This window comes from Passer montanus, unplaced genomic scaffold, assembly GCF_014805655.1.
Source record: "Passer montanus isolate IOZ18808 unplaced genomic scaffold, ASM1480565v1 scaffold158, whole genome shotgun sequence".
Classification (NCBI taxonomy): Eukaryota; Metazoa; Chordata; class Aves; order Passeriformes; family Passeridae; genus Passer; species Passer montanus.
In genome coordinates, this window is record NW_024362938.1 from 670,176 (window position 1) to 696,969 (window position 26,794).

The window sequence follows — 26,794 nt, forward strand, 5'->3', positions numbered from 1 at the left end:
CTAAGCCTGGGCTTTTTCTCGGAAAAGGGATGAGACGGGTGAAATTCTGGTCAACCCCCCCTGCCAACACCAAAATTCCCAAAAAACCCAAATTTAATGAGCTAAACCGCAAATCCCTGTCCTGGGTGGGATCTCTGGTGGAAAAATGGGATTTGGAATTCCTGTCCTCGATTTTGGGGTTGCTGCTCCCAGCTCTGCCCAAATTCCCTCTCTAAAAATAAATCCTTCCTTCCTCACCCTCCCCCAGGACCTCATTTTGGGGTCTCGGGGCTTTTCACCCCTGAAACCCCAAAAAACTGAAAGAAATCTCCTACAAAAAGAGCTTTTTTGTCTTCTTTTCCTTATCCTGCCAGATTTCAGGGAATCAATCCCACTTGCAGCTCCCTCCCTCCCTGAGGTGGCCAAAATTCCTGGGATTTGCTCACCTGGAGAACAATTCCAGGGCTGGGAGAGCTCCCAGCTCCTCCTGCTTTGGGGTTTTTTATTCCTGGGAATTGCACCCAGCACTGAAAACCCCAGGAGGCAGCAGGTGTTGGCTGGGGAGGGGGAAAGTGACACAAATCCCATAAAGCACCCCAAAATCAGCTCCCTGGGGAGATCCAGAGCTCCCTGAAGCAGGTTTTAGGATGGGAAAGCTCCAAGATTTCAGCCACTGTGGATTCCCAGGGAATATTTAGGATAATTTCCATGGGAAACAGGACTGGAATGATTTAAATCCCAGGTGCAGATGCTCCTTCACATCCTAACCCTGACCCCACAACGAAATCTCACCTGGAGATCCTTTCCCAAACCGAAATTCCCACTACATTGGGATAAAATTGGGAAATTAGGGAGTGCAGCCCTGCTGGGGCTCTGCAATCCAGCCAGGACTAAGCCTGGGTTTAGGTCCAGCCTTATCCAGGGGCTGCCATGGGCTCCCCACAGCTTTTCCCTGCATTTCCCTGTGGGTTCTGCACAGCTTTTCCTGCATTTCCCTGTGGGCTCCCCACAGCTTTTCCTGCATTTTCCTGTGGGTTCTGCACAGCTTTTCCTGCATTTTCCTGTGGGTTCTCCACAACTTTTCCTGCATTTTCTTGCCTCAGTCGAGTCCCAGCTGCCCCACAACCCGGAGAGCAGGGTGCACATCCCATGGCATGAATTTGCTCCAAATCCCCAGGTTTGGGATATTTCTGACCCTTCCAAAACCCAACTTTTCCACCGAGGAGCAGCAGCAACTCCCTCGCTGATTTTTGGGATGAGCTTTGGATCTCTGCACTTTTAGAAGCCCCTAAGTTGCTTTCCCGAGGGACAAACCAGAAAAACCCCCCAAGGATCTTTTCCCCCTCCCACCCCAGCGCTGGGAAATAAAAACCCCAACCCCTACCTGGAGCTGTCTGCATTTCTTCCCCCATTTCCCCCGGTTCGACCCCAAACTTGGCGGCGCGGTCCCGAACGCCGCCGAGGGCCGAGCTCCTTCCCCTCCCTCCCCTCTCCTTTATGCACGGCTTAGGGAGCAGATTAGGGCAGCAAATCCTCCCCTCTCCCATGACGGGAAGTGGCCCGAGGCCGGGATGCGCCCGGGAGCCGCCGGGACCGGGGTCCTGCTGCCCTGGCCCCGAGATCCGGGACTGGGATTTCACAAGGGGAAAAGGACAGAGGGAGGCAGATCTGGTGGGGGGGAAAATGGAAAATGAGGGGGTTGTCCGAGCCTCCAAAGTGGGCTGGGGGTGTCTCTGAGTGGAGTTTGGTGGTTGTGGGGAGGAGGGAAAATGGGGGGAAAAGGGGAAAGAGGGGAAATAGGGGAAATAGGGGAAATAGGGGAAAAGAGGGAAAAGAGGGGGAAAAGAGGGGAGAAGAAGGGAAAAGGAGGGGAAAGAAAAGAAAAAGAGGGGAAATAGGGGAAAATAGGGAAAAGGAGGGGAAAAGGGGGGAAAAGAGGGGAAAAGGGGAGGAAAGAAGAGAAAAATAGGGGAAATAGGGGGAAAGAGGGAAAAGGAGGGGAAAAGAGAGGAGAATAAGGGAAAAAGAGGGGAAAGAAAAGAAAAAGAGAGGAAATAGGGGAAAATAGGGAAAAGGAGGGGAAAAGGAGGGGGAAAAAAGGAAAAGGAGGGGGAAAGAAAAGGGGGAAAGAGGGGAAAGAGGGGAAATAGGGGAAAAGAGGGAAAAGGAGGGGAAAAGGAGGGAGAAGAAGGGAAAGGAGAGAAAAGAAGAGGAAAAGAGGGGAAATAGGGGGAAAGAGGGGAGCATAAAGGAAAAGGAGGGGAAAAGGAGGGGAAAAAAGGAAAAGGAGGGGGAAAGAAGGAAGAGGAAGGGGAAAGAAGGAAATAAAGGGAAAAGGAGGGGAAAATTGGGGAAAAGGAGGGGAAAGGAGGGAAAAGGAAGGAAGGAAGGGACATGCCCCTGCTCCCGCCCCCGCCGAGGGCACAAAGGAGCTGCCAGCGAATAAAAATCTCTTCCCGTGCAAAAAAAACCACAGGAAACTTCAGCTGGGCCTGAACCCGAGTGCAAATTTCCAGCAGGGGGTGGAAAAACCCCAGCCCAGGGAAGGGCTTCCAGCCTCGGTCCCCTGTGAAATGTTAATCTCCCCTAAGGAGATTTCCCCCCTAAGGAGCAGCAAAACCCGGCGGGAACACGCTGTGATTCCCAAAGGTGTCTGGAGCCCCAATCCCAGAGGGGAAACTCCATCCAAATCCCATTGCAATGGGAAAAACCCGTTGGGAACATGGTGTGAAGGTTGTGGAGACCCCCAATTCCAGCAGGAAACCGCCTCCAACCCCATTTTAATGGGAAAAACCCACTGGGAATAAGGTGTGAAGGTTGTGGGGATCCCCAGTCCCAGCAGGAAACCCCCTCCAACCCCATTTTAATGGGAAAAACCCACTGGAAACAAGGTGTGAAGGTTGTGGGGATCCCAAATCCCAGCAGGAAACCCCCCCTCAACCCATTCCAATGGGAAAAACCCATCGGGAACACGCTGTGAGGGTTGTGGGGATCCCCAGTCCCAGCAGGAAAACTCTCCAAATCCCATTTCACCATTGGGAACACAGTGTGAAGGTTGTGGGGATCCCCAATCCCAGCAGGAAACCCCCTCCAACCCCATCCCAACGGGACCCACAAACCCAGGAGCGGGCGGAGCGGCGACCCCAGAACCCCCGCCTGGATTCCCGGGCCCTCTGGGCACTCACTGGTCCTGCTGGCGTTGTCGTTGCCGCTCTCGGGCCAGGCCTGGCCCTCGTCGGTGTCCGAGGGCTCGCGGGGCCCGAAGTGGCTTGCCACGCCGCGACCCCGAGCCCATCCAGCTGCGACCCCAGGATTCCCGGGCCCTCTGGGCACTCACTGGTCCTGCTGGCGTTGTCGTTGCCGCTCTCGGGCCAGGCCTGGCCCTCGTCGGTGTCCGAGGGCTCGCGGGGCCCGAAGTGGCGCTCGCTGCCGCTGCGCTCGCGGCTGGAGCCCGGCGAGCGCCGGCGGCGCCGCTTCCTGCGGAAGCCGCGCGGCACCGGCACCCCGATGTAGATGGAGTGGTAGTCTGGGAAAGAGGGAGGAAGGGGTTAAAAAATTCGGGTTTCAGGGTGGGGAGGAGGTGGGTGGGGTGATAAACGCAGTGGAAAATTGATTTTTTTGGCAGAAAAAGTCCTGGTGAAAATGAGGTGAATGGAGCGGTGGGTGCAGTAGGAAATTCAATTTTGAGGGAGAAAAATTCCTGGTGAAAATGGGCCACACATGGAGTGATCATTTCAGCCAAAAATTCATTTTTCTGGGAGAAGAATTCCTGGTGAAAATGGGCCACACATGGAGTGATCATTTCAGCCAAAAATTCATTTTTCTGGGAGAAGAATTCCTGGTGAAAATGATGTGGATGGAGCGATAACTGGAATTAAAAATTCAAAGAGACCTCCAGGACATCCCCGGGATTCCTCTCACCTTCCTCATCCTCGAATCTCCTCCGGGAGCCGCCGAGGCCGCGCTCGCTCATCCCGTCCTCGTCCTCCAGCATGGTCCGGCTGCTCGGGAGGCTGGGGAGGATTGGGAACGGCATCTCAGTGGGATCTGGGGTTCTATGGGATCTGAGTGGGATTTGGGATTCTATGGGATCCGGGATTCTATGGGACCTGGGATCTGAGTGGGATCTGGGATTCTATGGGACCTGGGATTCTATGGGATCTGGGATTTAAGTGGAATTTGGGATTTTATGGGACCTGGGATCTGAGTGGGATCTGGGATCTGAGCGGGATCTGGGATTTTATGGGATCTGGGATTCTATGGGATCTGGGGTTCTGTGGGGTCTGGGATTTGAGTGGGATCTGGGATTTGAGTGGGATCTGGGATTTTATGGGATCTGGGATTCTATGGGATCTGGGATTTAAGTGGAATTTGGGATTTTATGGGACCTGGGATCTGAGTGGGATCTGGGATCTGAGCGGGATCTGGGATTTTATGGGATCTGGGATTCTATGGGATCTGGGAGGGGAAGAAGCTCTCCGCACACCTGCCAGGAGCTCCCTGCTCTGGAATCCTTCATCCCAGCAGGATTCCCGGTGGGATCAGTGGGGACCCTTGGGCACCTCCTGTGCCACCCCTGCCCTGCCCGCTGCCACCCCTGCTCTCCTCTCCCCGTATTCCCAAAACTTCCTGGGGATCCCATCCCCATCCTCCAGTTCCTGCTGCTCAGAGGCTCCAGGAGAACATTCCAGAGATTTCCCAGCACAATTCCAGACACGAATTTCCCAAACTCCAGAGCCTGGCACAATCCCTGGACACGAATTTCCCAAACTCCAGAGCCTGGCACAATCCCTGGACACAAATTTCCCAAACTCCAGAGCCTGGCAGAATTCCCAACCCCAATTTTCTGGGATTCTGGAGCCCCCCATTACTCCGGGCTGACCCCACACGTCCCACAGGGATTTCCCAGCCCAAATTTTCCTTTCCCCGTCCCTGATCCCACATTTCCTTTCCACTTCCAGCCATTTCCCGCTTTGATCCCGGTGGGGATCGGCCAGGGACGCCGATGATGAATTAATTAACGCTCCCTAATTAGCCGAGCTCCAGCGATTGCCTTTCACACTCGGCTGCCCGGGCGCTGTTTCCATTCCCGGCGCGGTCGATGCTCCCAAGGTCACTCAGAGGGCGACCCCGAGCTGCGTTCCTGCATTTTCCAGCTCTCTCGGGAGAAAAACCCCAAATCCGGCCAAAACCTCGGGAATGGGAACACCCCGAGCCCCCTCTGGGCTGGCCGGGGGGGAATTCCTGACCCTTTTACCTGGGAAAAACTGGTTTATCCCAGTCCAAATTAAACCCAGTTTATCCCAGTCCAAATTAAACCCAGTTTATCCCAGTCCAAATTAAACCCAGTTTATCCCACTCCAAATTAAATCCAGGTTATCCTAAACCAGTTTAAACCCAGGTTATCCCAGTCCAAATTAAACCCAGTCCATCCCAAACCAGCTAAATCCAGTTTATCCCAGTCCAAATTAAATCCAGGTTATCCTAAACCAACTTAAATCCAGGTTATCCCCGTCCAAATGAAACCCAGTTTATCCCAGTCCAACTCCAGTCCCACCCTGGCTGAGATTTAAATTTGACTTCCGAGATTTGGGATTTTTCCCCATCAATCCGACGATTTCGGCAGGAATTGATTTAATTTAAGGGAAAACAAATTTTGGGTTTTTCCTCAGGAGGGAAAACCCAAACTGGGCAGTTTTGGGGACAACGTCATCCATGAGCCTTGGCTTCCCAAAAACATTCCGGGGTGAGCCCTGAGGATTTTGGGAAGCCAGAAAAGCAGAAAAAGCAGGAAAACACCCCCAGGGAGAGTTGTACCCTAAAATGACCTTTTGGAAGATGAAGGATCCCAACCCCCAGGAAATCCCGGCAGGTCGGGGTTCCCGGGTGATGGACTGGGGCACAAACCCTTCCAGCTGGGATAATCCCAGGAAAAACAGGATTTTTGGGAATCAGGACAATCTGGGAAGCACAAAGGACCCCGGGGGTAAAGCCAGGCTTTGTTAGGCACGGCTCAATGGAAGCTCCCGATCGATCTGGGCTCGGACAATCTGGGATTTTTCCCACAGGGAGCTTTTCCCCCCTAAATCCCCAAAACCCAACCGGGAGCAGGAATTAGAGCTGGAAAACCCAACTGGAATTCCAGGGAAATCCAGGCAGGGAAAGCCGAGCCCGTGAAACCCCAAAACTGAGATTTCCCCAAAAATGAGATTTCCTCTTCCAAACTCACCTGGAGCTCCCCAAAGAGAGATTTGGGATCGGGCTGTGGGGTCAGGGGAAGCTGGGATTGATGGCAGTCAGAGCTGCTCTTCCAGTGACCCCAAAGCATCCCAAAATCCCGTGAAACCCCAAAACTGAGATTTCCCCAAAAGCGAGATTTCCCCTTCCAAACTCACCCGGAGTTCCCCAAAAAAAGAGATTTGGGGTCGGGCTGTGGGGTCAGGGGAAGCTGGGATTCCTGGCAGTCAGAGCCACTCAGTGACCCCAAAGCGCCGGCCCCAATCCTGTGAAACCCCAAAAATGAGATTTTCCAAAAAATGAGATTTCCCCTTCCAAACTCACCTGGAGCTCCCCAAAGAGAGATTTGGGGTCGGGCTGCGGGATCAGGGCAAGTCAGGACTGGTGGGAGTCAGAGCTGCTCTTCCCAACATCCCAGCGGCCCCAAAGCGCCGGCCCCGATCCCGGCCCCGATCCCGATCGCGCGGTTGGGAGGCGCCGATCGATCGATCGATCGATCACGGCCGGAGCGCGGAGGATCCCGGGAGGGAGGGAGGGGAGTACCCCAAAAAAAGAGATTTGGGGTCGGGCTGTGGGGTCAGGGGAAGCTGGGATTCCTGGCAGTCAGAGCCACTCAGTGACCCCAAAGCGCCGGCCCCAATCCTGTGAAACCCCAAAAATGAGATTTTCCAAAAAATGAGATTTCCCCTTCCAAACTCACCTGGAGCTCCCCAAAGAGAGATTTGGGGTCGGGCTGCGGGATCAGGGCAAGTCAGGACTGGTGGGAGTCAGAGCTGCTCTTCCCAACATCCCAGCGGCCCCAAAGCGCCGGCCCCGATCCCGGCCCCGATCCCGATCGCGTTTGGGGGGAACTGCTCTGGTTTCTGTGTCTGGAATTTAGGGAAGGGCAGGGAGGTCCAGCAGTAGGATGATCCCAAATCCCCAGAACTGGGAAGGTCCTAAACCCCCGCGCGGTTGGGAGGCGCCGATCGATCGATCGATCGATCACGGCCGGAGCGCGGAGGATCCCGGGAGGGAGGGAGGGGGAGAAGGGAGGGAGGGGGAGAAGGGAGGGCACCCCACGGGATCGGCCCCACGGGATCGGCCCCACACAGGATGGGGTGGCCGTGGGGGTGTGGGAAATCTGTCCAAGTTTGGGTTTGGGGGATGTTTTGGGGGATTTTTTTTTCCTGTGGGTTTGGGATCGGTTTTGAGGGGTTTGGGGGGAACTGCTCTGGTTTCTGTGTCTGGAATTTAGGGAAGGGCAGGGAGGTCCAGCAGTAGGATGATCCCAAATCCCCAGAACTGGGAAGGTCCTAAACCCCCATCCATGGGATGATCCCAAATCCTGATCCATGGGATGATCCCAAATCCCCATCCATGGGATGATCCCAAACCCCCACCCATGGGATGATCCCAAATCCCCATCCAATGATCCCAAACCCCTGAAGAACCAAGCTCAGCCCCCAGGGATCCCCCCCAGCCTGGGCAGGTTTAGGGTCAGGATTTCCCCTGGAATTGTTCCCAATTCCTCATTTTCTCTTCCACCCCACTAATCCGGGGTCAGGGATCTCGGCCGTGGCTCCCTTTTATGGGAACATCAATAAATCCCAGCCGACCCCAGCCCCTCATCCCAGAGAAAAACCGGGATCAGAGGGGGCTGGGGCTGGTTTGGGCCGGGATTGTGGTTGGGATTGGGGCTGGGTTGGGCTGGGAATTATGGCTGGTTTAGGCCAGGATTAGGGATGGTTTAGGCCGGGATTAGGGATGGTTTAGGCCGGGATTAGGGATGGTTCTGGGGCTGGTTTAGGCTGGGACTGGGGCTGGTTTGGGCTGGGATTTGGGGCTGGTTTAGGCTGGGATTAGGGATGGTTTAGGCCGGGATTAGGGATGGTTTAGGCCGGGACTGGGGCTGGGCGGGATCAGGGGAAAGCCGGGAATGGTCGGGAGAGGGAGACAGAGCCCGGAGTTTGGGAATGCTCGGGACCCGGGCCCTGCTCCCGAATACCCCAAAGAATACCCCAAAGAATACCCCAAAGAATACCCCAAAGAATCAGAAAAGCCAGGATTTCCTTCGCTCCCAGGAAAAGCTCATCGTGGTTCCTCTTTTTTTCACTTTCCCTTTTTCCCACATTTTTCTCTTTTCACTTTTTTCCCTTTTTCCTTTGATTTCCCCCCCTTCTTTATTTCACTTTCCCCCATTCTCTTTTCCCTTTTCCTTTCCCTTTTTTCCTTTTCCTTTCACTTTTCCCTTCTAATTTCATTTTTTCCTTTCCCCCTTTTCCTTTTCCTTTTTTCCCTTTCCCCTTCACTATTTCCCTTTCAGTTTTTTCCTTTTTCCCTTCACTTTTTCCCAGTTTTCCCAAAGGTAATCCAGGACCAGAGAAGAAAAATCCCATTTTTTCCCCCAAGGAAAATTCAGGATCTGATAATAAAAATCTTACAGTTTTCCCAATGGGAGATGAGAATAAAAATCCCATTTTTTCCCAGTTTTCCCAAAGGAAATCCAGGACCTGAGAGGAAAAATCCCATTTTTTTTCCAGTTTTCCCAAGGAAAATCCAGGATGTGAGAAGAAAAATCCCATTTTTTCCCAAAGGAAATTCAGTGTCTGAGAGTAAAAATCCTATTTTTTCCCAAAGGAAAATCCAGGACCTAACAAGAAAAATCGTATTTTTTCCCAGAGTCAATCCAGGCTCTAAGAAGAAAAATCCCATTTTTTTCCCAGTTTTCCCAAAGACATTTTGGGATCTGAGAAGAAAAATCCCATTTCCCCACGTTCCGCTCCGAGTCCAAGTCCCAGTCCGAGCGCTCCTCACGCTTGGGGGCGGAAGGCGGCTCCTTCCTCCTCCTCCTCCTCCTCCAGCAGCAGCCCCCGCTGTCCTCGGTGTCCCCCCCGGTGTCCCCGCTATCCCCGGTGTCCCCGTAGCCGCCGTCCCGGGGCAGGCACCAGCAGCAGCCCGCTCCGCGCAGGTCCCGCGGGGCCGCGCCCGGCGCCGCCCGCAGCCCCGGCCCGTCCGCGGCGTCCCAGCCCGAGCGGAGCGCGTCCAGCTGCTGCCAGTGCAGCCAGGCCAGGGCCAGCCCCAGCACCTGCGGGGACACGGGCACGGGAGCCTGAAAGGGGGCAGGGGGACCCCAAAAGGGACAGGGACATCCTAAAAGGGGACAGGGATATCCTAAAAGGGGACAGAGACACCCCAAAGGGTCAGGGACATCCTAAAAGGGCCAGGGGGACCCCAAAGTGGACAGGGATACCCCAAAAGGGGACAAGGATATCACAAAGGGGACAAGAATATCCTAAAAGGGGTCAGGGACACCCCAAAGGGTCAGGGATATCCTGAAAGGGACAGGGACATCCCAAAAGGGGACAGGACAATTCCCAGCCCTGTCGATTCCAGGACTATTCCAACATTTCTCCCCAAAATCCCGCCTGAAGCAGCCATGGATTCCAGGACGGGCTGCACAGAACCCACAGAATGGCCCAACTTTGATTTTTCCTTCCCAAACCCACCCGGAAGTGGATCCCAAGGGGATTTCCACGGATCCCAAACCAGGAAAAGCAGGAAATCCCATCCCTGGGAATGCTCTCCCTGCACGGAGCCCAGCCCAGCCCCTCCGGCCCCATTCCCACCTTCCCCTCCTGCAGGGTCCCCGGGGATTCCCACTTTGATATCCCGGGAATGGGGTCGATCCCATCCTGGGATTGCTGCAGGGTCCCGGGGCTTTCCCAGCTCCGGGAATTCGGGATTGGCAAAAGCACGGCAGGGCTGAAGGGAAAATCCGGGATTTTCTGGGAATTCCCTGTTTTACCACAGCCTGGAATGAGGGAAGGGCTTTGGGAAGGGCTCCAGAATTCCAGGAACTGTGGGGAGAGCAGGGGACACCCCTGGGATAATACCGGGATAATAATGGGGTGTTAATGGGATGGTGCTGATCCCCAGGCAGAGCAAACCCCCGGAACTGGGGCTTTGCAATCCCATTTCCATGGATGTGGAGCTGCAGCCTGCTCCCATTGTGGGACTGTCACCGGTGCCATGAAAATCCCTTTGAAATGTGGGATTTGGGGCACATCTGCCATTTCTGCCTCCCGGAAGGATTTGTGTGTGCATTCCGTGGAAACAGAGGCGGCTCTGGGGCAGGGATGGCTCCTGCTCCTCCTGCCGGGGAATCCCAGAGAAAATGGGAATTCTGGGAGGGAATAAAACCACCCAAAGGCCTCAGAGGGGATCCCAAATCCCAGAGAAAATGGGAATTGTGGAAGGGAATAAAACCATCTAAACCCCTCAAAGGGGACCCCAAATCCCAGAGAAAATGAGGAATCAAAGGGAATAAAAGGAACCAAACCCAGAGGAAATGGGGAATAAAAGGGAATAAAAGGATCCAAACCCAGAGGAAATGGGGAATAAAAGGCAATAAAAGGATCCAGACCCAGAGAAAACAGGGAATAAAAGGGAATAAAAGGATCCAGAATCCCAGAGCCCCTCGCCATCGCTGCCCACGGGGTCCCGGCCCCGTTCCTGTCCCTCGACGGAAATGTCAGGAATTAATTATGGAGCTCCAGGAATTACAGAGCCATCGGGAATTACGGAGCTCTCAGGAATTGTGGAGCTCTCAGGAATTCATCCCAGAGCTGTCAGGAATTACAGATGTGCCCAATTTCGGCTCGGCGCGGTTACGGCACCGCCGAGCTCGCGGGAGCAGAACGGGGCAGGGCTGAGGCTGGGAAAAGGAAAAAACGGAATTTTTTCTGGGATTGGGAGCCAGGAATTGGTGCCACTGAAGTGTTGGTTCTTGCTGGATGGAATTCCGGCCTTCCCAGGTTTTTTGTTGTGGGATTTGAGTGCCCAGGGGGTGCAAAGCCATGGAAAGGCTGCTCCCCCAGGGGGAAAATAAATCCCAGGAGCTTTGGGAATCCATAAAAAATCCTTAAATCCCAGGAGCTTTGGGAATCCATAAAAAATCCTTAAATCCCAGGAGCTTTGGGAATCCATAAAAAATCCTTAAATCCCAGGAGCTTTGGGAATCCATAAAAAATCCTTAAATCCCAGGAGCTTTGGGATTCCATAGAAAATCCGTAAGTCCCAGGAGCTTTGGGAATCCGTAAGAAATCCATCAATGGAGAATTCCAAGGCTCAGCTCCATCCCAAAGCCCAGCTCAGCTCGTGGGGTCTCTGTTGGTTCCTTTGGATCAGTTTTCCAGTGGGAATTGGGGCTGGAATGGTCCCAAATCCTCCTGTGCAATCCCATTTCCATGGATGTGGAGCTGCAGCCTGCTCCCATTGTGGAACTGTCACCGGTGCCATGAAAATCCCTTTGAAATGTGGGATTTGGGGCATATCTGTCATTTCTGCCTCCCGGAAGGATTTGTGTGTGCATTCCATGGAAACAGAGGCGGCTCTGGGGCAGGGATGGCTCCTGCTCCTCCTGCCGGGGAATCCCAGAGAAAATGGGAATTCTGGGAGGGAATAAAACCACCCAAAGGCCTCAGAGGGGATCCTAAATCCCAGAGAAAATGGGAATTCTGGGAGGGAATAAAACCACCAGAGAAAATGGGAATTCTGGGAGGGAATAAAAGCATCCAAAGGCCTCAGAGGGGATCCTAAATCCCAGAGAAAATGGGAATTCTGGAAGGGAATAAAAGCATCCAAAGGCCTCAGTGGGGATCCCAAATCCCAGAGAAAATGAGGAATCAAAGGGAATAAAAGGAACCAAACCCAGAGAAAACGGGGAATAAAAGGGAATAAAACCATCCAAAGGCTTCAGTCAGAATCCCACATCCCAGAGAAAATGAGGAATCAAAGGGAATGAAAGGATCCAGACCCCAAGGAAACAGGGAATCAAAGGGAATAAAAGGATCCAAACCCAGAGGAAATGGGGAATAAAAGGCAATAAAAGGATCCAGACCCAGAGAAAACAGGGAATAAAAGGGAATAAAAGGATCCAGAATCCCAGAGCCCCTCGCCATCGCTGCCCACGGGGTCCCGGCCCCGTTCCTGTCCCTCGACGGAAATGTCAGGAATTAATTATGGAGCTCCAGGAATTACAGAGCCATCAGGAATTATGGAGCTCTCAGGAATTCATCCCAGAGCTGTCAGGAATTACAGATGTGCCCAATTTCGGCTCGGCGCGGTTACGGCACCGCCGAGCTCGCGGGAGCAGAACGGGGCAGGGCTGAGGCTGGGAAAAGGAAAAAACGGAATTTTTTCTGGGATTGGGAGCCAGGAATTGGTGCCACTGAAGTGTTGGTTCTTGCTGGATGGAATTCCGGCCTTCCCAGGTTTTTTGTTGTGGGATTTGAGTGCCCAGGGGGTGCAAAGCCATGGAAAGGCTGCTCCCCCAGGGGGAAAATAAATCCCAGGAGCTTTGGGAATCCATAAAAAATCCTTAAATCCCAGGAGCTTTGGGAATCCATAAAAAATCCTTAAATCCCAGGAGCTTTGGGATTCCATAGAAAATCCGTAAGTCCCAGGAGCTTTGGGAATCCGTAAGAAATCCATCAATGGAGAATTCCAAGGCTCAGCTCCATCCCAAAGCCCAGCTCAGCTCGTGGGGTCTCTGTTGGTTCCTTTGGATCAGTTTTCCAGTGGGAATTGGGGCTGGAATGGTCCCAAATCCTCCTGGGAAGCCACAGACAGACCCTCTCCTCCTCCTCCTCTGGAAAAAGAGCTCAGGAATGAAGGAAAAGGCTCAAATTTCCATTTTCTCCCCATTTTCCAATGGAAAAAGGAAGGTTTTGCCTTAGGGATGGGCTGTGCCTGACCCCAGCAAGGAAAATTCCCTGCAAAAATCCATGGAAATTTGGGAACATCCCCCAGCTCTGCCTGGATCCTGCTCACCCGGAACGCTGAGTTATCAAATCCCAAAATGGGGTTTTTTCCCCTCCTTTTTTGCCTTTCCATTCCCTAAATTGGGATTTATGGAGAGCTCAGATGGAAAAATTCCCTTCATTCCCTTTCCCCACCCCGACAACGCTCAGAGAACCCCGGAGCCGTGGGGAGAGTGGAGAAGGAACAAATCCCAAATCAATCTTCCAGGAAACGCTGAACGTTTCCATCCCTGTCACAGGAGATGAAGGTGCCAGCCTGGAGGAAAATTCCACGTTTTTCAGGGAAGGGCATCGTCCATCTCCGGGACTGACGCCCACACCGAGATGGATGGGACAGAGGGAAAAATAATTCTCTGGGATGGATGGAGCCCTGGGCAGGGATCTGCAGGATCGAGGGGGTGGGGAAAAATCCTGATTTTCAGGGGAAAAACAAGGATGGCAGAGGGTTTGCTGCTGCTGTTTCTGCTTCACTGCGGTGGCCGAGAGGGGCAGGGAATGATCCCGGGGCTGGGAGAGCTGGGAATGTTCAAATGGAGAAGGGAAATTCCAGGGAGAGCTGGGAATATTCCCCTGGAGAAGGGAAGGATCCAGGGAGAGCTTCCAGAACATTCCGGGCCCTGCCGGGGCTCCAGGAGAGCTGGGGAGGGATTTGGGATAAGGGATGGAGGGACAGGACACAGGGAATGGCTTCCCACTGGGAAAGGGGAGATCTGATGGGATTTTGGGATGGAATGAGGGTGGAGGAGCGGGGATGGAATTCCCAGAGCAGCTGGAAGTGCCCCACATCCCTGGAGGTGCCCCAGGCCAGGCTGGAGCCCCTGGGACAGCGGGAGGTGTCCCTGCCATGGCAGGGGCGGGATGGACCCTGAAGCTCCTTCCCAACCCAAACCACTCCAGGATTCTCTGCAACAACATCCATAAAAAACCCCTGGAAAGGCTCAGGAGGAGCTGGAGCCTGGCAGAGCAGGGCTGAGTTCCTGAGGCTCATTCCCAGCCCCTGCAGGAGCCGCTGGAGGCAGGGAAGGACAAGGATGGATGAGCTGGAAACCCGGGGCTGCTGGGATGGAGCACAGGCAGCCCCAGCCCCGGGGATTTCGGGATGGGCAGTGACAGGGAATGTGGGGGATGGAGGGCACGGCGTGGAAAAAAGGAGAATTCCAGGGGGGGATGGAGGCGGAGTGCGTGCCTGCCTCCAAATGGAAAAATGGACACAGCCCCTCCCATGGGATCGGGGTTTTCCCTTCAAAAGGGCCGGGATGCTCCTGGATTTGGGGGATCCTGGATTCTCCCAGCCATGGGAGCAACTCCAGCTCCATCAGCATTCCAGGGATTTCCAGCTGGGAACTGGGGAGTTTGGGAATTGCAGCTGGGAGTTTGGGAATTCCAGCTGGGAATTTGGGAATTGCAGCTGGGAACTGGGGAATTTGGGAATTCCATCCGGGAATCTGGGACCTGCAGCCGTACCTGCGGCAGCAGCAGGGAGCAGACGATGGCCAGCGTGGTCTGGACGTTGTCCCTGAGCCAGAGCCCCACGGCGTGGATGCAGCCCCGCACGTGGATGGTGCCCAGCAGCTCCAGGCGCTGCGGGAGAGAGCGGGTCCCAAATCCCGGGAATTCGGGGAATTTTCCGCGGCTTTCCCGGGAATTTTGGCGGGAGCAGCATGGGGCTGGGGAGGGATTCTTGTTCTTGTGCTTCCAAGGGAAGTCTTGGAGCTGAGATGGGATTAAATCCCAATTTTTGGGGCCCTGGGAGAGATCCTGGAGCACCAAATTCCCTCAGCTGGGGCCTGCCCGAGCCGGGAATTGCTGTAAGGAATTTCTGGTCCCACATTTCTGCCGGGAATTCCCACATTTCTGCACTTGGGGGATCCCTGGGCTGATCCCGCCACCCTCCTCCCACTGGGCAGGGTCGAGGCCGTTCCCAGGTGAGAACCCCAGGGCCCCAAAAGTGCCCCAAAATCCCAGGGAAAGCCCCAAAAGTGCCCCAAAATCCCAGTGAAAGCCCCAAAGCCGAGCTGGGGAGGGAATTCCCGAGGGAGAGTCTGATTTGGGATTGGGGGAAGGAGGAGCAGAGGATTCCCAGAAAGGCCAAGGTCACCTCCTTGTCCAGGGCACGGTGCCCGCACAGCGTGTTCAGCACCGCTCCGGGGGCCTGCGGGAGCGCCAGGGTTAACCCGGGACAGCGAGGGTTAACCGCGACAGGGGAAGGGATAGCCCGGGACAGGGGAGGGGCTATCCCAGGAGAGGGGAGGGGTTAGCCCGGGAGAGGGGAAGGGTCTGTCCCGGGACAGGGCACGGATTTACCCCGGGAAAACACCAGGAATCCAAAGGAAATCGGGAATTCCAGGGGGGCCCAGCACGGGACAGCCCTGGGAATTCAGGGGGTCCTCAGGGCCAATCCCACCCAAACCATTCCCGGACTCTGGGAGAGCTGGGAATGCTCCCCTGGAGAAGGGACATTCCAGGGAGAGCTTCCAGAACATTCCAGGCCCTGCAGGGGCTCGGGGAGAGCTGGGGGGGGATTTGGGATGAGGGATGGAGGGACAGGACACAGGGAATGGCTTCAAAGCGGGAAAATTAAATGGGAATTTGGGAATTTTGGGATGGATGAGGGTGGGCAGGGCTGGGATGGGATTCCCAGAGGAGCTGGGGCTGCCCCTGGATCCCCGGGAATGTCCCAGGCCAGGCTGGGACAGCGGGAATTGTCCCCCCGGGTGGCCCTGGATGGGACCCAAGGAAATTCCCAAGGGATTTGGCTCTCCTGGTTCCTTTCCTGGAATTCCAGGGTGGTTCCTTAAGGAACGAGGCCAAATCCATCCCAAGGTTTTGGTGCTTCCCAGGTTCCGGAGCCCTTGGGGAGCTCTCACTTCCCAAAAAACCCCAGAGCCACAGCCAGGGCTTGCCCTCTTGGAAAAACCATGGAAAATCCAGGGATTCCTGGAAATTCCCTGGATCCCTGGAAATCCCCTGGGTTCTCCTCCAGACCCAGCTCGGGAATCCCGGAGCGCTCTGGGTGGGAAGGGGCCGATCCCACCCCACCCCAGGGACAAAACCCCCAAATCCCGGCTGCCCCAGGGCCACCTTCAGCATTCCCAGGAAAATTCCCCAAATCCTCCCCTCTGGATCGAGGGGATTTTTCCCTCAAACCTGTTCAGGTTTTATTTTTACCAAATTGTCCCAAAAAAAGCCACGGGAGTGGAAAAATCCCCAAAAAGCTCCTCGGGCTCCCTGCAGGAACCCCTGATTCCACCTCCAGGAGCCTCAGGGTCCTTAATCAAGGCCTTGATTAGAGAGGAGCTCAAATCTGCATCTCATTTGCATATCAGCCTAATGAAAGCCCTTCACATTTCCCTCTTTTTCCACGAGAAACAATGAGGGACTGATGAGGAATTCTGCTTTTTGGGAGCTCTCCCAAACCCTCCCGGCCTGAGGTTCCATCCTGGATGGAATTCCTGCAGCAGCAGGGCTGGGTGAAACCAACTTTTAAATCCAATTTTGGCCTTGGACTAACAGGTTTTGAACAAAATTTTGGGGCTGCTTCACAGAATTTTTGGAGGGGATTTCCTGGGAATTTGGGGATTTTTCCCAGGAATTTTGGGGTTTTTCTCCCCGGAATTCTGGGATATTTCTCCCTGTTCATCCCTCTGACACAGCAGGAGTGGGGCAGAGGGGAATGAGGAGATTTCTCCTAGGAATTTGGGGATTTTTTCATGGGAATTTTGGGATTTTGTTCCCCAGGAATTCTGAGATTTCTCCTAGGAATTTTGGGATTTTTTCATGGGAATTCTGGGACGTTTTCCCGTTCACCCCTCTGACGCAGCAGGAGTGGGGCAGAGGGGAATGAGGGGATTTCCCCCAGGAATTTTGGGATGTTTTGGGATGTTTTTCCCGGATTTCCCCGCTCACCCCTCTGACGCAGCAGGAGTGGGGCACCCCGCAGGCCAGGGCCCCGCTGCCGTTGCACTGGTGGTACTGGTTCACTTCCCAATCCCGGAATTCATCCCCTCCACAGCAGGAAAACTGCAGGAAAACACAGGAGAGGGGAGGGCTGGAAAACCCCACAATTCCAGGGGAAACGGGGAGGGATCTGGGGTTGGGATTCTGGGGGGAAATCCCTCCCTGGGAGGGCACGGATGGAATTCCCAGGGAATTTTCCAGTCCTGGAAGTTCCTTAAAAATCCTGGGAAAGGGGTTTGGGATCAGCCCTGGGAGAACACGGAACAGATTCCCATGAGCACTGGGATAATTAATTGGAATTCATTAACTGGGATAATGGGAATTCCTCCCTGGGAGGGTTGGGAAGGGCAGGGATGGAATTCCCAGGGAATTTTGGATCTTTTGGAAGTGTCCAAGGCCAGGCTGGAACACCCTGGGATGGGGAAGGGGAATTTTAGGGTCCCCTCCATTCCAGAATTCCAATCCCATTCCCTGCATCTCCACTTCCCAACTTTTCCCTGCTCCTGGAGAAGCTGAAGGGTAGGAAAAAAGGGATTTTTTCCCATTTATTCCCATTTTAGAGGGATTTGGGCACGGCTCGGATCCATCCCCACTTCCACGCTTTAATTCCAGAAGACAAATCCGTTTTTTCCCGAGGCAGGGATGGATCTGGGGGCTCTCAGCCATCCCACAAAATCCCCACCAGCCCCTCAGGGATTTCTCTTCCTGTCAGGATAAATTGGGATCAAATCCTGCAGCTACAAAGGGAAAAATTCAAATAAAAATCTCTTTTTTTCCTGCAGCCAAGATAAAAAAATTCTAATTAAAGTCACTCCGAGTCCCCCACCGCATGAACATGAGCCTGGTCTGGATTTTCCCATTTTTTAAGCACCAAACTCATCCAGGAGCAGATTTTGGGAGAGATTTTTCCCTCTGTCCCCATTTTCCAGTGAAAAGCAGGGAGAATTCTTGGGATCTTCCTGCTCTGCTCCATCCCAGGCACAGATTTCAGGATTTTCCTGGATTCCCAGAGTTCCCTCCTCAAATTTTGGGATTTTCCAGGTTTTTTTCCATTTAGGAATGATCAGAGCCAGACCCTGCTCCCCAGTCTCAGAATTCCCTCCTCAAATTTTGGGATTTTCATTCTTCATTTTTCACAAATCCCAGGATAATTCCCAAAAACATCCCCCTGGGCTGAGCTTGGGGAGGCAAAACTCAAAAAACCCCAAACTGAGTGAAGATATCCAAGGAAAGCACCCCAGGGATGGGAATAAAAATGGAAAATCCAGGGAAAAATCCAGGGAAAAATCCTAAAAATCCAGGGAAAAATCCTAAACTCACAAATCCCAGGATAATTCCCAAAAAATCCCCCTGGGCTGAGCTCGGGGAGGCAAAACTCAAAAAACCCCAAACCAAGTGAAGATATCCAAGGAAAGCACCCCAGGGATGGGAATAAAAATGGAAAATCCAGGGAAAAATCCTAAAAATCCAGGGAAAAATCCTAAAAATCCAGGGGGAGCAGAGCATGGGATTAAGCATTCCTTGGGGAACTCCCCCTTTTCCCATCCAAACCTTTTCCTGCACAAAATCCAGGATATTTTTGAAGTCCAGGTCATCGTAGTAGTGCCGGATTCCCTCCTGGATGTTGGAGTGGAAAACCTCGTGCATCTGGGATGGAGAAACCCAAAAGTTGGGAAAATTCATGGAAAACAGCCCAAAATCCCATGGTTTCCATACCAGAGGAGGGATTTAGCCCATCCCAGGGTGATTTTTTTGATAAAATCCACAATTGATAAAATCCATTCCCAGCACGAATTTCTATCCAGCTGACTTTTCCTGTTCCTCATTTGCATCTCAACCAAGCTGATTTGCATACTGCAATTAATCCCCACCTTGCTCTCGAAGATGATCTCCAGGAGGATCAGCAGCAGCTCCGTCAGGAAGATCAGCAGCAGCACCCAGAAGAACTGCAAGGAGGAGAGGACGGGACAGCCGGGAAATGAGGGATTCGCCTCCGGAATTCCGGATTTTCCTGGAAATTTGGCCAAAATTCCGCCTTGGTGTCCCCAGGTGTCACCGTCCATTGGGAGGGACTGGGAAGGAGATTGGGAAGGATCCAAAAGGGACTGGGAAGGGACTGGGAAGGGACTGGGAAGGATCCAGAAGAAACTGGGAAGGAGATCCGGAAGGGACTGGGAAGGATCCCGAGGGTCTCCCCCAGCACAAAGCTCCAAAGCAATTCTGGATTTCTTGGAGAAACTTCCCGAGGAAATCTTTCTGCGGCCCTGCATGCTGAGTCAGGAAGAGCTGCTCGATTCCGATTCAATTAACGCGGCCGCTAACGAGCTCATCAATCCCAATTCCCGCAGCAACCTCGGGAATTGGTGAATCCCTCTGGGAGCTGCTCCTTCCCTCCCTTAACGACCTCCGAGGTTTTGTTCCTCGTTAATTATTCCCAAATCCGGACGTTCCAGCCCCCAGACACCACATTCGGGTGGTTTAACTCCCGTCCCTCCGGAGCACACTTGGGTGAATTCCTCCCCCTCCGGAGCCCAGATCCCGGGGGCTGGGCTGGGGTTTCCAGGCCGTGGATCCCGGGGATTTGGGGCCGTCGGGACCGGCGCGTTCCCGCTGGATAAACGGGAACGGAGCGGCTGCGGGAGATGGATGGAGCTGCCAGGATGGGCTGGAATTCCAGAGGGAATTCCACTGAGAGGGCACAAATCAGCCAAATTCCAGCAGGAATTCCACAGCCTCGGGAGAATCCACGGGAGAAACCAGCCCGGCTCCTGCTGAACACCAATCCCAGATCCTTTAAAACACAAATCCCAGATCCTTTAAAACACAAATGTGGATCCTTTAAAGCACAATTTCCCCGTTTTCCATAAAAAACCCAAAAGCTGCAGCTGCCAGACCCAGCTCGGCTCCAAGAGCTCTCCAGGGCCTCTCTCCCTGATTGCTTTTGTTCTGGAATTCTCCTGGAGGGACAATTCTGATCCCACAAGGGCTCTGACTGCTCCTTCCCTTCCCGGCTTTTCACAGCCCCAATCCCACAAAACCCGGCTGGGCAGGAGAGGGAGGAGCTGCTCCTGGGAATTCGATGTTCCTGGGAATTCTCCTTGGGAATTCACATCCCGGGATGGACCTCGGGAGGGAAAATATCGGGAATTTCCTCCACAGATCCCCAAACCACGGAGACGACTCCAGATCCATGGAATTCCCAAACCATGGAGGTGACCCTGGACCCATGGAACTCCATGGAGATGGCCCTGGATCCATGGAATTCCCAAACCATGGAGGTGACCCTGGGTCCATGGAATTCCCAAACCATGGAGACGACTCTGGATCCATGGAATTCCTCCTTATGACCTCCCAAACCATGGAGGTGACCCCGGATCCATGAAACTCCATGGAGATGACCTCAGACCCATGGAGGTGACCCCAGATCCATGGAATTCCCAAGCCATGGAATTACCCTGGATCCATGGAATTCCCAAACCATGGAGGTGACCCTGGATCCATGGAATTCCTCCTTAAGACCTCCCAAACCATGGAGGTGACCCCGGATCCATGAAACTCCATGGAGATGACCTCAGACCCATGGAAGTGACCCTGGATCCATGGAATTCTGAAACTAGGGAGATGACCCCAGATCCATGGAATTCCCAAGCCATGGAATTACCCTGGATCCATGGAACTGCATGGAGGTGACCCCAAACCCCTGGACATGACCCCAGACCCACGGAACTCCACGGAGGTGACCCCAGACCCCTGGACATGACCCCGGACCCATGGAACTCTATGGACATGACCCCAGACCCACAGAACTCCACGGAGGTGACCCCACACCCCTGGAACGCCCCCGGGGCGTGACCTCAGACCCATGGAAGTGACCCTGGATCCATGGAATTCTGAAACTAGGGAGATGACCCCAGATCCATGGAATTCCCAAGCCATGGAATTACCCTGGATCCATGGAACTGCATGGAGATGACCCTGGATCCCTGGACATGACCCCAGATCCATGGAACTCTATGGAGGTGACCCCAAATCCCTGGACATGACCCCAGACCCACGGAACTCCACGGAGGTGACCCCAGACCCCTGGACATGACCCCGGACCCATGGAACTCTATGGACATGACCCCAGACCCACAGAACTCCACGGAGGTGACCCCACACCCCTGGAACGCCCCCGGGGCGCTGCCCCCCTCACCGTGCGCAGCAGGGCGCGGTTGTCGCGGAGGCTGCCCACCATGCCCACGAAGGACACCAGGAACATGCCGGACCCCAGCAGGAGCAGCAGCACGGCCGGCGCCAGGAAAATCCCCTCCAGCGTGCGGTGCCGCTGCCGCTCCGCCTCGGCGTAGATCCCCACGGCCAGCAGCAGCAGCCCCCCCCCTGGATCGCCCCCGGGGCGCTGCCCCCCTCACCGTGCGCAGCAGGGCGCGGTTGTCGCGGAGGCTGCCCACCATGCCCACGAAGGACACCAGGAACATGCCGGACCCCAGCAGGAGCAGCAGCACGGCCGGCGCCAGGAAAATCCCCTCCAGCGTGCGGTGCCGCTGCCGCTCCGCCTCGGCGTAGATCCCCACGGCCAGCAGCAGCAGCCCCAGCAGCTGCACGGGGAAATCCGGGATTGACTCCGGGGTTTATGGGGTTTGCGGGGGGGTTTGGGGTTTTTGGATTCCCACAGTGGAATCGGCAGGAAAATCCCACAATTCCTTCAACACCCCCAAAACCTGTGGGAAACCCCAAACTGGGCGGGATCGGCTCCTTGGGAACCCAAATCTTGGGATTTACCCCGGATTTGTTTGGAATATTGCACAAATCCCACCCAAAACTCCACCCTGAGCCAGAAACATGGGAGAAATCTGGAATTTTTGGGGTTTATAGGAATATCACAGAGGTCTGGCCCCTCGGAGTTTTCCCACCTGACAGAGCCTGGAAAATCTGGGAGATAATCCCAAAAAAAATCCAAATTTTGGTGATTTTTGGCCTTGGCCGAGCTCATTCACAGGTCAAGAATCAATAAAAACCGAAATTAAAATCATTTCCGGGCACCTGCAGAGGAATTTCTGCGCTCACACCTGAAAAAACAGCCCCACCCCGGGGTTATTTAACCCTGGGGAGGAAATATACTGAAATAAAGTCAGAATTACCCAAAATAAACCCCAAAAAGAGACCCCAAAACTGGCGGAATTCCCGGTTTTCACCTCCCCTCTCCCGCAGGTGTTTGCACCTCCCAGGTACGGGGAAATCCCGCCCCGAGCAGAGTCCAGGGCTTCAAAACCGCCTAAAAATCAATTTATTTGGGATTTTTCCGACAAAAACGCGGCTGAAACCCCCTCGATGTCTGCTGGGGGCACCTGGGGGGTGAAAAAAATGGCATTTTCACGTTTTTTTTCTGGTCCAAACGGGACTCGCAGCCATAAAGGAATCACGGGGAGGATGTGCTTGGGAAAAAAAAACCCAAAACCCGCGGGTTCACCCCAAAATCGCCACGTTTGGAGCCCAAAATCGCCCTAAATCGCCCAGTTTGGAGCCGGCCCCGGGGGTTTGGAGGCATCGCGGGTTTTCCTGAGGGATTTGGGGTTTGGGAAGGGGAAATTGGGACACAGGGGAGCGAAAAGGGCTGGAAAAGCCAATTCCGGTTGGGAAAAAACGGGAAAAACGTGGGGAAAATGGGGAAAATAGGACAAGTACGTACCGAGAAGAGCGTGGCGTAGGCGGAGAGCGAGAATTTGATGCCGTAGTAATAAAAATGGGACTCGCGGCAGGTCCGGGCCATGCCCGGCGCCCCCCGGCTGCAACTCCTGCGGGGAATTTCAACTCCCGGCTCTTCCCGCTGCAATTCCTGCGGGGAATTTCAACCCCCGGCTCTTCCCGCTGCAATTCCTGCGGGGAATTTGAACTTGGGGCCGATTTCCGCCCGCAGGGGCCGAGCGCGGCCGCGTTAACCCTTGCAAGGCTGCGCGCTGCGGGAAGGCGCGGCCGGGGAGGGATTTTGCAGCGGGGACAATCCCGGGAGCGCCTCAGGAATCACCGGCGCTCCCAGGGAATTCCAGCGGCTCCTCCTCCCCACGCGCGGCTCCCAGCCCGAACTGCTGCGGGATTTACCTGCCCAAAATCCGGGATTTGGGATCACCCGCGGCCACAGCGGAGCGGCTTTCCCGGGAGGAAAAGCGGCGGCGCATCCCGAGGGAGGAGCAGAATTCCCGAGGGAAAAGCGCTCCTGGCAGAATTCCCGGCTGGAGCAGCAGGGCCGGGATGGATCTGGCAGCAGCGGAGCTCAAATCCCTGGATACGAACCCGGGCTGCGGGAAGAGACCTCAGATTAATTAAATTAATTAGGGAGAAGACGGAATTTCAGGGAGAGGGATTTTCATGGAGACGGATTTTTATGGAGAGGGATTTTCCAGCCCTTTTTTGGGGGGGCTGAAAAGGTTCGGGATAAATAAAGATAAAACCAATCAATAATCGATAAAATCATCGATAAAACCGCGGAGCTTTGCCGTTACCGAGATCTTTAATTCCCGCTGGAGTCGGGCCCCAAAAATGCTCTGGGAGATTTGGGGGGGAAGAGATGGGAGAGGGGATGTGGGGGGGAATTTTGGGATGGGGGCGCCTGGAAAGGCGGAGGAGCCGCAGCCGGCGGGGCTCGGAACGGCAGCGGGGCCTGCGGAGCCCCGGGAGCGGGACTGGGGGACCGGGGAGGGGACCGGGCACCGGGGGGGCTGTCCCCGGCCGGCTCTGCCCACCCCGCTCCGGCACCGCCCGCGCCGCCCATAAAAGCCCCGCTCGTGCCTCGCCCGCCGCAGTCGGGTCCGCGGCACCGGCTGCGCCCCGAGCTCCCGAACCGGGGAATCCGCAGCCCGAACCGAGCGGGGATCCGCAGCCCGAACCGCGGAATCCGCAGCCGGAACCGGCTACATCCCGAACCGAGCGGGAATCTGCATCCCCAACCGGGGAATCTGCATCCCGAACCGGCTGCAGCAGGTACCGACAGGAGCCGCATCCGGAACCCGCTGCTTCCCGGTGCGACTGAATCCCGAACGGCGAGGGATCCGCACCTGCTCTGCTGCACCCGCATCCCAGTGCGGTGCCGAACCGGGCAGGACCCGCGCCCCGAACCGGGCAGGACCCGCACCCCGAACCGGGCAGGACTCGCGCCCCGAACCGGGCAGGACCCGCGCCCCGAACCGGGCAGGACCCGCACCCCGAACTGGGCGGGACCCGCGCCCCGAACCGGGCAGGACCCGCACCCCGAACCGGTAGGAATCCGAACCGTGGGGAAGCCGCAGCCGAGCCCGGAGGGAGCCGGACCCCGAACCAGCCCCGCAGCCCGGGCCAGCCGTGCCCGAGCCGGGCGGGACCCGCAGCCCGGGCCAGCCGCGCCATGGCCGCGCTCCCGGCTCCAGCTGCCCCCGGGCACCGGAGGGACTGGCACCCCAAAGCTGCTGCACCCTGACCCAGACGGGTTCTGCACCCCAAACCTGCTGCACCCTGACCCAGACGGGTTCTGCACCCCAAACCTGCTGCACCCTGACCCAGACGGGTTCTGCACCCCAAAGCTGCTGTCCCCAAAGCGGGAGGTGCCCATGCCCTGAAGCAGCCACGCACCCCAAAGAGGCTGAGCCAGCAGGGATCTGCACCCCAAAACTGGCTGTGCACTGATCCTACTGCACCCCAAACCAGCAGGGATCTGCACCCCAAAACTGGCTGATCCAGGTCCCTGCACCTCAGATTGGCTGATCTTGGTTCCTGTACCCCCAAACTGGCTCATCCAGGAGGTTCCTGCACCCCAAATTGGCTGTAACCTGCACCCTAAACCAGAAGGTCCCTACACCCCAAACTGGCTGAGCAGGAGATCCCTGCACTCCAAACTGGCTGATCCAGGAGATCCCTCACCCCAATTTTGTTGATCAGGAGGTCCCTCACCCCAGTTCTGCTGATCAGAAGGTCCCTGCAACCCAAATTGGCTGATCAGGAGGTCCCTCACCCCAGTTCTGCTGATCAGAAGGTCCCTGCAACCCAAACTGGCTGATCCAGGAGATCCCCCACCCCAATTTTGTTGATCAGGAGGTCCCTCACCCCAAACTGGCTGATCCAGGAGGTCCCTCACCCCAGTTCTGCTGAGCAGGAGGTCCCTCACCCCCATCTCCCGTGGCCATGGATGAGGCCCCGCCGCTGGCGGCCGAGCTGGAGCTGGAGCCCCTCAACGCCTCCCTGAACGAGTCCTGGAGCAACCCATTTGTGCAGCCGCCGTGGCAGGTGGCCCTGTGGGCCGTGGCCTACGCGCTCATCGTGGTGGTGGCCGTGGTGGGCAACGCCGTGGTCATGTGGATCATCCTGGCGCACAAGCGGATGCGCACGGTCACCAACTACTTCCTGGTGAACCTGGCCTTCGCCGAGGCCTCCATGGCCGCGCTCAACACCGTGGTCAACTTCAGCTACGCCGTGCACAACGAGTGGTACTTCGGGCACGCCTACTGCCGCTTCCACAACTTCTTCCCCATCGCCGCCGTCTTCGCCAGCATCTACTCCATGACGGCCATCGCGCTGGACAGGTCAGTGAGGGGTCAGTCCTGGCCAGAGAACGGGGACAGGTCAGGAGGGGTCATCCATCCCCGGCCGGAGTGGGACAGGTCAGTGACCAGGGTTGGGTTTTCCCTGCCCAGTTCCTGCCAGATCCCACTGGGGCCATGATCCCAAGCTCAGCTGGATCCCAGATCCCACTTGTGCCATGATTCCAGATCCCACTGGGGCCATGATCCCACTGGGTTTTGATCCCAGATCCCACTGGGGCCATGATCCCCTCGGGGTTATGATCCCAGATCCCACTGGGGCCATGATCCCAAGCTCTGCCGGATCCCAGCGGGACCGGGGGACCCCAAAAGCCGCAGGATGTCCCTTCCCTCTCCCAGGAATTTGGGGTCATTTCCCTCTGGAGCCCCAGGACAAACCCCGGTTCCGGAGCAGCCCCGTGGCTCCCTCCGAGCCTTTCAGGTTTTCCCAAGGCCCCGTTCCCAGAGCCAGCCAGGCTCTGCCCCGTGCCTGTTCCCAGGGAATAAAGGGAATTCTGGCAAGGATCCGGGGGGGGAGGATGCTTTTCCTGCCTTTTCCAGCGCCTCTGGAGCTGCTGGCTCCGGGATTCCCTGCAGGAAGCGGGGCCGGGGCTGGGTGAGGCTCCCCGGGTGTCAAAAACAGCCCCGGGTTTGGTTTTGTCACCAAATCCTCTCCCTAAAATCCACGGGAATTGAGGCAATCATCAATAAAAACCGGGATATTTCCAGTTCCTCTCCCATGGTGCTGTTCCAGGAGGATCTTTGGGATTGGCTGGAAAAGCCCCTTTGGGGCTGGGATGAATTCCAGAGATTATTTTTTGGGGTGAATAATTTAATTTACAGCCTTTGATCCACCCTGAAAATCCAGGAAAGCAAATCCAGGGAAGCTGCAGTAAAACAGGGAGGTCTGGGAGGCTGGGGCTGGAATTTTTTGGGGATTAGCATTCCCAAAAAATCTTCCTGCACCTGCAAACCCTGAAGATGGGCTTGGTTTTCCAAAGAAATCCAGGCTCCCACCTGGAAGCTGCAGCTCCAACTGCATCCCAAATTCCAGCCAGGAATGAGGAAGGGAACAAACCCCAAATCCCCTCCAAACGTTGGGAAAATTGCTTTTTTTCCTGTGGCTGGGAGCTGCCAATGGAGCTGAAAGGCAGGAAAAGCAGATTTGTACCAGGAGCTGGGGAGGGGAGAATTGCTCCAGGCCAGCAGCAGGATCTGGGGGAATGGGGAGAGCTGGAAATGGGATTGGGGAAAACTGGAACTGAGAATGGG

General features: G+C 55.4%; 2 protein-coding genes across 2 annotated transcripts in view; one reads left to right on the forward strand and one right to left on the reverse strand.

The window, feature by feature from the left end:
- Window positions 1-25,162, reverse strand: LOC120499165 (tetraspanin-15-like). The gene is made up of 17 exons (XM_039702677.1): window positions 25,111-25,162; window positions 23,076-23,272; window positions 22,666-22,812; window positions 21,389-21,574; window positions 18,848-18,922; window positions 18,528-18,623; window positions 16,926-17,039; window positions 15,118-15,171; window positions 14,484-14,600; window positions 8,972-9,283; window positions 6,917-6,949; window positions 6,541-6,573; window positions 6,375-6,409; window positions 3,901-3,992; window positions 3,317-3,505; window positions 3,165-3,278; window positions 1-17 (listed from the first exon to the last, which is right to left on the reverse strand). Exons 3-17 carry the CDS (start codon window positions 22,744-22,746, stop codon window positions 1-3), a joined length of 1,548 nt encoding a protein of 515 aa, XP_039558611.1. The 5' UTR covers window positions 22,747-22,812; window positions 23,076-23,272; window positions 25,111-25,162.
- TACR1 (tachykinin receptor 1) overlaps window positions 25,053-26,794 on the forward strand; it is a 7,687-nt gene continuing 5,945 nt past the window's right edge. Inside the window, exon 1 of the mRNA XM_039702616.1 lies at window positions 25,053-25,525. Within this exon, the coding sequence (XP_039558550.1) occupies window positions 25,128-25,525 (398 nt within the window). The 5' untranslated portion in view covers window positions 25,053-25,127. The remainder of the gene's footprint in view (window positions 25,526-26,794) is intronic.

Excerpts from the sequence above, each read along its gene's own strand:
- LOC120499165 (XM_039702677.1), bottom strand. The coding sequence starts at position 22,746 with ATGGCCCGGACCTGCCGCGAGTCCCATTTTTATTACTACGGCATCAAA. Across the intron at positions 6,574-6,916 it reads CTCTCTTTGGGGAGCTCCAG|CCCGACCCCAAATCTCTCTT; the intron begins GTGAGTTTGGAA and ends CTGATCCCGCAG. Across the intron at positions 6,410-6,540 it reads CTCTCTTTGGGGAGCTCCAG|CCCGACCCCAAATCTCTTTT; the intron begins GTGAGTTTGGAA and ends CTGACCCCACAG.